The sequence below is a fragment of the Aplidium turbinatum genome, chromosome 5, assembly GCF_918807975.1.
Source record: "Aplidium turbinatum chromosome 5, kaAplTurb1.1, whole genome shotgun sequence".
Taxonomy (NCBI): domain Eukaryota; kingdom Metazoa; phylum Chordata; class Ascidiacea; order Aplousobranchia; family Polyclinidae; genus Aplidium; species Aplidium turbinatum.
In genome coordinates this window covers 38,629,612-38,641,961 of record NC_137476.1, presented here as the reverse complement: position 1 = coordinate 38,641,961, position 12,350 = coordinate 38,629,612, and the positions used below count along the sequence as shown (strand labels likewise).

The window sequence follows — 12,350 nt, the reverse complement described above, 5'->3', positions numbered from 1 at the left end:
CTCTGCGCTTTACACAAAGGTACTGCAAAACATCATAATGCAGTTTTAAAGATTTGTATGCTGACGAATGACGTTAGCAAGATGCTTTTCCTTGTTATCACTGCAGATGTAGGCAATGGATTCAATCAATTACCTTTTGAAAGATAAGACGCCGAAGCACAAAGTAGAAGCCAGCAGCCATCAGCCCAGCTAGCACCGGGGAAAGAAACCAAGAGCCAACTGAAATTGTGATGAAAACATAAGAACATTTTGTGACTGATTGAAACTTGCTAAGGCAAAAAACAGGATTTTCAACCTCAACTCATCTAGGTTGCTAAAACCCATGCAGGATTATGTCGATTCAGGTCTTCATCCGGATTGATGGGAAATTTAGTGTGAAACTTGTCCCTGTGTTGTTCATAAAGTAGTAGAAGTCTAAATGTGCAGCCAGACTTACACTTAAAGTATGCCGGCAGGCTGCCATAATGCTAGTTATTATTCCAGAGATATTCCAGACATGGAAAATAAAAAAGTTACTTGCGGCATATGTTCATTGATGTGTTGGGTGAAAACAAATTGAGGTTTGGCAAAAGTTAGAAATGGAATTTTGCTTCCAGCATTACAAGCAATATCCCTGAACTGCGCAACCAGAAAACAATCGAGAGTGACGTCATTCAAGTCGAACTCACTACGTCATAGCATCATTTAGGTTTTATTGAGTTTTGTGGATGACGCCATTTGTTGGTACTACTTCGGTTTTTATTACTTTATCACATAAGTCACATAATCTTTCAAGAAGTTCATCGCATTTTGTTTCAACCATCTTGATAAACCAACCATCTGTTCTAACCATTCTACTTGAACCATCACTAAGTGGTTCTCTTAGCCAAGGGCTGTTTTAATTTTTCAGCTGTTTGAGCGCTACCGTACTGTTGTAATCACATCTATCTTAATGGCTGTTACAATGAACTTACCAATCAAGCCTATTTTCCACCAATGTACTCCCTGTGCTCCCCGTGCCACCAATGAGAATCCAACAGTTGCTCCGACAATACTGTGCGTCCCTGATACAGGCAGCTTGAAGAATGTTGCTATTAATTGCCACAACCCAGATGCTGCAATAATTTTGAGAAGATTTAATCAAAATTTGATCAAGCATACTTCACTGCGCCAACATATCGACGACAGGAACAGAAAAAAATGATTTATACCGTATGAAGTGATGGTGAGTGAAGCAAAAGGCATATTATAGTTGTAAAAAGCAAAGTGGACCCATGCAAAATATCTGGCAAGGAAATGAGAATTTCAATAGAATGCATGAAGTGTAGAAAGCGGGTACCGGTACATGGAATTTGTGTCAATGTGAAGAGATTTAAGTCATTTTAAGATTAAATTTTAAAGAACATTTGCTTACTCATACTATATCATATGCAATAAAAGTAATATTACAACAAAGGAGGTTGACTGTGAACATGGTCAATCTGGGACTCCATTAGAACACTTCGATTCAGCAACTCTGATTCGGAGCCGCACATTCAGAGTCAGCCTTTTTCGCAGACATCTCAATTCGGAGACAGCCTTCTAAAGAACGACCGATTTGATGCTTTCTTGAAAATCCAGCGACAGCTTCTGTTTATTTAGAGAAGTTATAGCCCGGGATCTTTTAAGTTGACGGCTTTTATCGGACGACATTTATCGGGCCTGTCTAGCGCAAACGGCAAACGTGTAATTGAACACTCGGCAATGATGGGGCACTTCCTGGTCAAAGGCACCGGCGTCGTCCACGTTTGGAAGTCTTTAAAAAAATCTCTCAACATGGACAAACCAAAATTTTAAAAACTTAAGCGGTGATCTGATCATGAAATTTTCTACGGTTTGAGAAAACGTTTTCTCTGCCCATAAAACGTTAAATGGTAGTTTTATCAAATATTAATAAGAACTATGGACAATTGATCGTTGTGGAAACTCACGGTAGCCGACACCTTATGAAGGCATGGGCAACATGGCCGATGATGATGATGACCTATGCATATAAAACTTTTTTTTTCGCTGAGACTTTAGTTGATTAATCTCCGAATTGAAGTCTCTGAAACGAACCATTCCGACATAGTCACCACTGGCAGAACATTTCTCAGGATTCATTAACCAAACCATCCTTGTCATCATTTTCTTGCAACTGGATGGCTCATTGGTACAATTTGCTGAGCATACTTCTGACTTACAGGAAACTCAAAACTACAGTAAAGTAATATTTAAGATATTCAGCAGCTGTTATATAATTTTACAGTTTACTTTGCAGTTCTTTATCATGATTAATAAAAACAGGTAACATCCCAGACAGCAAAATCCGTCATTTTTATATTGATGCAATGTCTGCAAACGTTGAATCAGTGTAAAAATGACGGATTTGCTGTCTAGGGTTGAAGGTGGATGGGAAGAGGAAACAGGTACGTTCAAAATAAACATTAAAGAACAGAAGAATAAGGCAGACAAATTCGAACTGAGGAAAGAAGATGCCATTGACAAAATGAGATGGAGAATAAGTGTAAAGATAATCACTACAAAGAAAGAATCGCTCGTTCCCGCTAATCAAAAGTACAAAAATATTCGAGATGAAAATTCAAGCAATAACTAAGTGATGCAATTTAGTAAATTGACACAATTCAACCAAACGAAAACTTAAGCTTATTAGCCCAATGTTTTCCAACCTTTTTAGGTTTATGGCACCTACAGAAGAGAAAAATATTTTGTGGCAGACCACCAGCTTTTCATCTCAAAAACTGCAGATTGTTGGAACAAACTTTATCTGTTTAATACCAAAAACTTAAAAAATAGTTCATAGCTTTTCTACTTGACTTTGAACAGCTCTGATATATACAAATACAGTGAGATAAAAAGTTGGCAAGTTCACTTGTTGTGCGTGCCTGGGAAAGGCAATTAATAATAACATCTTTAAAAACCAACATTATGACAGAAACTTCAATTTCACTTGGAGATTGAATGTCACTACAAAACAGCATTTTATTTTAATAAAAAAGTACGGTACTGTATGTGTAGGTCGACCGCTATTTGGGTAATCCGCCAGTCGCGACAAGCTGGCCAGATGAGATTTGCGGTGTCCGATGTCTACCCCACCTTTTCTAGGGGCTTCCCCATGTGGGGTGGGCTGCGGGAAATCCTAGATACTAGGCCAGCCCAGACACGGGTCTTGCTACCGGAACCCAATGTCAAAGCAGTTCATTAGGAGATGATCATCATAGATCCGCCGCCAATGTGTGAGACCAGGGTGGAGGCTTCCAGCTCTACCAAGCCTGCCCCCGTTACCCGTAATATTATCGCCATTGGGCTTTGTTTGGTCCTGGTCCAAATTTAAGACAAAGGCCATTCGCTTGTGTGGTTGTTTAATAGGGTGTTCCATTTCAAAAAAGTTTTTTTGTAATAGTGATTATGAGATGGGATTTTTGGCCAAACGAAGTATCCTTTTTAAATTTTTGATCAACTCCAATTTTTTGAGGTCCCACACCCCCTTTGAAATATAGAGAAATACCCCCTTGTGAGACATAAAAGTCAAATGTTTGAATGGTCATAACTTCTGGTTAGAATGTAATAAAACCATCATCTTTTCATTAATTCTGCATGATTTTTCATGCTAAACAAGATTACATGGTTTTTAAAGTCCTAAAAGAAAAATTAAAAAAACTAATTTTTTTAAAATTGCAAAAAAATGAGATTTTGATATTTTTTTTGGAACAAAAGTTGATAATGGCATTCACTATTTAGAAAATAATACAAAGAATTTCAATACACTCCACAGGCAACTTAGAAAATACAAGACAAGAAAACACAAAAGACTGGCCAAAGTTAATGTAAAACATTCACGATAACGTAGCCTACTAAATTTTCATATTAAACTTGTAACATGCTAAACCATAACTAAACATGCACTCTTATTGCATCATTGCAACCACATATTGGCGAATATCATTGTCAGTCTTTTCAATTTTTTATCATCATCATTGGCATCTGTGCTATCCTTGACTCGTTTTTCGATGACACATCGTTTCAGCAGTCCAATGACTCTTTCATTGTTCATCTGATTGTTTTTGAACGATCTCCATGCAGCCGGTGTGCCCAATGAAAGACATGGAGAACACTGACTGGTGACATCATAAAATGAAATGAGTGTATGTTTACTTGATAGCGCAAGCATTGACTCAGTTTTTTGTTCTCTAATGGCTTTCTTGCAATCTTGCTGACGTTTTCTGGCAAAATTGGTGGTTCATCAGAATGAGATGTCAGGGTGGCATTTTTTGGGGAAACCCGCAAGCTTCCATTCCTTGTGAAGCTTGGCATTGCATACTTTACAATAGCATGATCAGACGCTGCCATCAAATCTCTATTGAGAAGTGTAATGGCTGGTCCGTTTACAGCACTGGGGTGGAAAAAATTGAAATAAACATTGGAGCATACACAATTACACATCAACTATAAATTGGCTGATTGACAATCCAGCAAGTTGGGTGGCATTGAGTGCAAATGGCCTAAAAAGTAGAATACGAAGATAGCCATTGGTCAAACAGCGAGCATGATGGACACTGGGCAGCCTCCTATGCAACGAACAAGTATATATTGTTTCAACTCATCAGGAATGTCCTGGAATGTTGCACAACTTAAGACTAAGAGTGAAGCTTGGTCAGCTCTTATGAATTTGTTGCCTGGAGTTGATGTTGCTTTCTTTCCCACAGAAGAATTTTTTTGGTTTTCTCTGATGGCTCAATTAAAGTATCTCTGTAATTTTGTAGTTCATCAACCATTAAGTGATTTTTTGTTAGTTATTATTACTGTAACTGTCTCCGCCGCCAGTGTAGCCAAACCGTTTGGCATCCGCTGGCTTCGATCAGTCTTTCAAAAAAGTTGATAGGATCTCCATTCTGTTTTGTCCTTTGCGATGTTTTGCAATCGATGGAGATGTGGTGTGCTGAGCAGGGATCCCAGGCCAGCTTTTCTGATGTCAGATCTCAGCAGTTGTAATAAGTTGGTACGGTGACGTCCGGTTCGGCCTTGGTACTTTTTGCTGCCAATTATCGCACATTTAAGGGCTTTCTGGGGAGGTGAGTCCTGATGAAGTCTCAGAATGTGTCCAAACATGTTCCATCTCATGGTGGAGATTTTGCAAGATAAATTTTTGTTAGTTGGCTAATGAAATTAAACACAGCTCCATTACTTAAAAGATCCGGTGATTTTGTATTGCCATCAATAGCTGTTATGACATCTCCTAACAGCAGCTCAATGCAATGATACAAACATTCAAGCGATATTACATCGTGGCCGTATTTCCGATTACAATATTTCACGATTATCGCCTCTATTCCTTTTTTGAGCCTGTGTTAACTGCAGTACTGTCAGAAATTACACACAAGATATTTTGCATGTCATCGATTGCAACAAGCTTTAGTTTATAGATGTAAAACTTGCCTCCCCGCTAGCACTTTCCTTTTCTCTGAACATTTTGAGGGCAATGAAAAAGCAACCAAATATATAAAATTGGAAATAACAGCCACTGCCAGTCTTTCCCGATTGCATAGCTTTTTTTCCATCTAAACAAAGCTGATGGATAACAGCATTCCTCAATTTCAACAAACCGTCATCAGTGATCTTCTTTCTATATGCAATGGCATTGCGATACCATGTTGAATGACTTGTCATTGCTGACGGTGCTGATTGGAACAATAAGACTACCAGTATGCGTTGCGCAATTGTAACTGAAAATCCAAAGTTGGACTTGGTAGAGCTACCGGTACGCCTTGAGATAATAAATCAACGTGTTACTCAGCTGGGCAGATAATGGAAATAGTAAGCGGCTGTTCACAGCGGGAAGAACCTATTTAACGAAGGGATTAACCGAGTTTTCATTGGATAAATAGAAGGTGCAAGTCCAACAGTGCAATGCCAGGATTTCGGTGTTATGCAAGTAACATTAATTACGTGAAATACAGCAAAGAAGCGATAAACTTAGAGCAGTATATATCACTAGTGACTTGCAGTGTCACCTACGGTATAGCAACAGATGGAAGTGGGGGGGTCGTTTTATCTGGCGAACATACCTTAAATGATAGATTTTTGCTTGTAAAGTCAGGGGTCGTCTTATATGCCGCAACATTCACCTACTGAACTAGTCAACATTTAGCACAACATAGCCTACAGACTTTGACTGTGAGGCCTACAACTCAAAGCTATAACAATAGAAGGGTATATACCACAATTTGTGATCACGAAACATCATATGCGAATATGCAGTATGACAGAAAATTCCCCTTGAATGATGTCACAAAAATAATCGTGCATGAAAATTTGTCAGCAACATTAACAATGATCCAAGCTAACCTTTTGAAGACAGATAAAACTGAATATTAGACCTCCCCAATCCCCGGACTTTCTTTTGTTTTTATCTATATTGTGACTTTTCTGCATGGGTTTTCAATGCTGATTTCAAAAATATGCATAAAAATTTTTTTCGATCAACATCTGGGAAGTTATTCGCTGTTACTTAGCAACAACTTTTCATAAAAAGTACAAAAATCCCCTTTAAAACCCCTTTACTTTTAACCTAGTATGCTGATATCTAGATTATCTGAAAGCATTTCTTCTGCTGAAGAATTAAAAAAAAAAATTATTAAAATTGGACAATTGGTACCAGAGTTATGATCGTTTAAGTACCCAGATTACGCAGTCACGCATGACTGATTTTTGTTAATTTCTTGCCAAATGATACTAGAAAAATGGTGAAAGTTGCTGTCAAGGGGTTTTTGGGGGTAAGGAGTTCAAAAAGTTTATTAAAAAGTGTCTCAGAGCAACAGAAAAAAAGTTATTAATAAATTGATACGAACAGTCACGCATGAATGATTTTGTCGCAGTCGCTTCATTCCTACAACGAGATGTATTCCTTAGGCACCACAAACGTTAAATGCCTGGAGTCATAAACAGTATAACGTGGAACCGATCATCTCAATGTAGCTAACATCTGGGTACCCATTGCACTTGATGTTAGAATACACGCTTCATTGCTCGAAAAGAGCTCTGATCAAGTGCAAGATGGCCACAGTCCGCCACAATTTCAATAGCATCTCTCACCCAGCATAATGTAGTCTATGTATCTAAATCATGTGGTAAAAAAATAGATTAAGTCAGCTGAACTTAACGATAACCTTCTGTAATGAATTTTAGGTTTCACTATTGATCAGTTAGCATTTCTACTTGTATCTTGTATGATTATATAACGTATTGTATACAGTTCTACTGTCTAATATTCCATGCGTATTCATGTATCCATCATGGAGCTGAGGAAGAGTAAAATGAACAATGGTGGTTTGCTTGGTAATTTGCAGCCTTTAAAACATTTTAAGGAAGGACAATTTAGACCAACTACTGGAGATGTTCTTCAGAAATACATATATCATCTTCAATTAAATCCTCGTAACCACCAGAGTGGGAAACTCACAGCTTGGGATACAGCAGTATGTGTAGCAAAAGTATGGCAGCCTGCTTGCATTCCACTGATGACAAAACAAAATATTCAAAACAAAATTATTCGTTTGGTTGATGAATACAAGAAATACAAACATGCCAAAAAGGAATCTGCTGCCTTAATTAAATTTCGAGAAACACTGACAACACTATTTATGATATCTGCTAAGAATGCCGAAAATCTTATTAACAAAAACAAAACGTTGCTACCAAAAGATAAGGCAGAAGGTATACAGTCTCTTAAATTACTTCAAACAAACCAACATGCATCTCTTGGACCCCTTGATAGAAAGAGGTTGAAATGCTTCAAGAATTATGCATTGAAGAATCGAATAAAGGTAATAAAGTATGATGTATGTTTGTTCCCAGTATGCTTAACAGCCCAATGATTTTTAAAGTAACATATCTATTAATTTTTGATACGGATGAATAAACAAGACGTTTTTTACAGATAAATGCAGATTCTCAGCCATCTACCTCAGGACTTAATTTACTCTCCTCGTCATCTTCCCAATAAATTAAGTCGAATCTGCACTGAGGAACAAACATACATCATAATTTATTACCTTTATTCGATTCTTCAATGCATAATTCTTGAAGCATTTCAACCTCTTTCTATCAAGAGGTCCAAGAGATGCTGGTTGGTTTGTTTCAAGTAATTTAAGAAACTGTATACCTTCTGCCTTACCTTCTGGTAGCAATGTTTTGTTTTTGTTAATAAGATTTTCGGCATTCTTAGCAGATATCATAAATAGTGTTGTCAGTGTTTCTCGAAATTTAATTAAGGCAGCAGATTCCTTTTTGGCATGTTTGTATTTCTTGTATTCATCAACCAAATGAATAATTTTGTTTTGGATATTTTGTTTTGTCATCAGTGGAATGCAAGCAGGCTGCCATACTTTTGCTAGACATACTGCTGTATCCCAAGCTGCGAGTTTCCCACTCTGGTGGTTGCGAGGATTTAATTGAAGATGATATATGTATTTCTGAAGAACATCTCCAGTAGTTGGTCTAAATTGTCCTTCCTTAAAATGTTTTAAAGGCTGCAAATTACCAAGCAAACCATCATTGTTCATTTTACTCTTCCTCAGCTCCATGATGGATAAATGAATACACATGGAATATTAGACAGAAGTGTATACAATACGTTATATAATCATACAAGATACAAGTAGTAAATGCTAACTGATCAATAGTGAAACCTAAAATTCATTACAGAAGGTTATCGTTAAGTTCAGCTGACTTAATCTATTTTTTTACCACATGATTTAGATACATAGACTACATTATGCTGGGTGAGAGATGCTATTGAAATTGTGGCGGACTGTGACCATCTTACACTTGATCAGAGCTCTTTCCGAGCAATGAAGCGTGTACTCTAACATCTAGTGCAATGGGTACCCAGATGTTAGCTACATTGAGATGATCGGTTCCACGTTATACTGTTTATGACTCAAGGCATTTAACGTTTGTGGTGCCTAAGGTATACATCTCGTTGTAGAAATGAAGCGACTGCGACAAAATCATTCATGCGTGACTGTTCGTATCAATTTATTAATAACTTTTTTTCTGTTGCTCTGAGACACTTTTTAATATATTTTTTGAACTCCTTACCCCCAAAAACCCCTTGACAGCAACTTTCACCATTTTTCTAGTATCATTTGGCAATAGATTAACAAAAATCAGTCATGCGTGACTGCGTAATCTGGGTACTTAAACGATCATAACTCTGGTACCAATTGTTCAATTTTAATAATTTTTTTTTTTAATCCTTCAGGAGAAGAAATGCTTTCAGATAATCTAGATATCAGTATACTAGGTTAAAAGTAAAGGGGTTTTAAAGGGGATTTTTGTACTTTTTATGAAAAGTTGTTGCCAAGAAACAGCGAATAACTTCCCAGATGTTGATCGAAAAAAATTTTTATGCATATTTTTGAAATCAGCACTGAAAACCCATGCAGAAAAGTCACAATATAGATGAAAACAAAAGAAAGTCCGGGGATTGGGGAGGTCTACTGAATATGAGAAATAGCTCACGACACCCAAGAAAATTGTAAATGGCACCACAGGGTGCCGCGGCAGCCTAGTTGAAAACCACTGACTAGCACAGTGTTTCTCAAAGTGGGCGAAATCGCCCCCCAGGGGGCGATTTCAAGTTCCAGGGGGGCAAAAAAATCAAAGAGGGCGATTGGGGGCAAAAACACTCGAAGGGGGCGAATTTATCAAACCACCAATAACAGTCCAACGCGCTAATCAGTTCTATGCACTATGACGACGGTACCATAAAGTTTAATAAATCACAAATTCAATTATGGACATAGAGTAACAACATCTCACAGTCTTGCAAAAATTTACTTTATCACGTGAAGCTATTGAAATCTAATCAATTCATTAGGCTATGTCACAGTGCTCTTAGCAAAATATGAAGTTGAAACGTCACAGTGCTCTTTCATATTCCCAGATATTACAATTGTTTTGGCGTGTGTCACACAGTTTGCAAGAGACAGACACGCAAAATCAGTTGTAATTTTCAGTAGATTAGGACAAATTTATATCGTTCAACTACTGTAGAGTGTAGCGCCACCACCTGAGCTAGGTTGTTCACCAGTTGATTCATCGGTCCAAGGCCAGGGCTAAGCCTCGAAGCCGAGGCCAGCCAAGCTCGAGGCTAAGGCCAGAGACCTCCGAAATTTATCACTGGTTTTCACCCTCGTGAGTTACGATTAAGTCTCGGGTCAGTGTCAAGCGAAGCAGTCTTAAACAGTGAATGTAGTAGGTTGCTAGTCAGTGATTGAATTGTCATATAGGGAGAATAGAAGATGGAAGTTCCGCAACAATTCGGTGCCCCCAAATTTCGATCAAGTCAAGCCAAATGTATAAAAAAAACAGAATTCTGTAGTCTAAAGTTCAAAAACATCTTTTTTTCTATGATCTTGAAAGGTGAACATTAAATAAAGTCACAACAAAAATAGGCCTAGATATAAATATGGTACAAAAACATGAAGCATGACAACTCACCTAACATCGCACTTATTTCTCCAGCCATGAGCAAGGCTTCACCACCGGAATATATCTCAACATCAATAATGCCTTTACGAATAGTTTTACCAACCTTTGCACCAAGCAATATTGCACCAAGGGTTTCAAATAACGATGCAAGAAAACACGCCTAAAGTAACAAAAAGTTAAGTTATTTCAATTTGGTAAAGAATTTAACCTTTTAAACTACAAATTAGTAAGTTCAGTTCTCAGATTTCCATCTTTTATTTCCGTATTGCGAGGGTTGGACATTAGCAAACTTACATCATGTTTTCCATGAGCTCCTATTTTGAAGATTGATAGCAACAAGAGTGCCTCTTCGGAATTCGCTCATAACCCTTCTTTGGTCAACCATGTGGATTACGTTCAATCGTTCATGTTATGTGGATCTTTCACCTTCCACCTCCAGCGATTGAACCTTTTTAAGCCATAAATCCTCTTCCATTTATTGTAAGCAACCTTACCAACGGAATCCTCTTCCACCACATGACCTTTTCTACTTGGTGGGTGCCAAGCCTTCTTCTCAGTTCTTCACTTGATACTTTGTCCGGTGGTCGCTTTAAGCATATCCATTATCCACCTCACCATCGTGTTGTCATTATGGCTCAAACGCTGGATATCCACCACAGTGAATGTCTACATCTCACTGGCTTAAAGCATCACGCTTCTGACACATATTATGCTCTTGATTCTTGAATAGACAGGAATCGACCAAAGATATTGCGTGAAACTACTTTACCTTTGCTTTAATACTGTTTACACATTTCAACCTATGTGTCTTGGGCGATTCCTCTCAAACACGTCATGGTATTTTTTACCAGGGCAGAGACTTGTACACCAGCTCCCAGATATGGTTACACTAAGAATGCGACAATACTTTACATTGTGATATATATACATTATACATTATAAGCACTCAAAACATAAATATTGCATAAACTACTGTAGGCAATAGGAATCTTAGTGAAAAGGTTACACTTAATGCAGTTTGCAACTTTGCACATACGCGCCGACTCCCGGGGGGGCCGAGGGGCGGCGCCCCCCGTAAATTTATGGTTGAGGGGCAACAAAAATGGCTATTACAAGTGGTGTTTCAAAGATAAAATACTTCGCGAGAGATTTAGATCATTTAAACGGACTTAGAGAATGCCGAAAGCGAAAAACAGCCTGCGTTGCTCTTGCCCTTGCCCGCAAAACAGCGGCTGATCACATGGCTTTCTCTGGAACGTGAATTACTACTGAGATGCGCACCGCACGCACGCTCACAGTCACACATTGCTTATCTTCCCGCGCGTGAGGAGCAACTTCAAAGTCCAAACGCGTGGTAGCGAAAATGCGAATGCGAGGTTGAATAATTATTCTCATTTCACGAGTTATCCAAACGTCCGTTAGATTTTTAGTGACTTCAAACATGAAATCGATTTTAGCAAACTCTATCGAGTTGAAACTACAACACACCGAACAATTACGTGAATACAGCTTGGAAATCATACCGTATGGAAATTTCAAAGTAGAGCGTAGAGTAACTTACGCTGCTGGAATAGTCACCTAACTATTCACTGCAGTATTACGTAAACCAGCTAAATTAGACGATCTATTTTCAACGAGGTCTTCCCGCTGTGAGATTCAATTATGATTCCACAGAACGCATTGTTTTATTTACAATGTGTGAGAATTAAATCGAAAACCGATAAAAGAAAAGGTGGTTAATGGTCTTGGTCGCAGATATTGCCTGAATTAACGACGTCTCTTATCACTATTATCACCTAGCCAACCTGACATCATTGTTTTATGCGACCGCTAAGGTT

At 38.1% G+C, this 12,350-nt stretch overlaps 1 protein-coding gene across 1 annotated transcript in view; it reads right to left on the bottom strand.

Moving 5' to 3' along the window:
- Nucleotides 1–12,350, bottom strand: part of LOC145771252 (sodium-dependent phosphate transporter 2-like) — a 57,595-nt gene that overhangs the window by 41,762 nt on the left and 3,483 nt on the right. The window contains exons 2-4 of the mRNA XM_082582986.1: nt 10,522–10,672; nt 954–1,094; nt 134–219 (exon numbers count right to left, since the gene is read on the bottom strand). Of these exons, the coding sequence (XP_082439112.1) occupies nt 134–219; nt 954–1,094; nt 10,522–10,672 (378 nt within the window). The remainder of the gene's footprint in view (nt 1–133; nt 220–953; nt 1,095–10,521; nt 10,673–12,350) is intronic.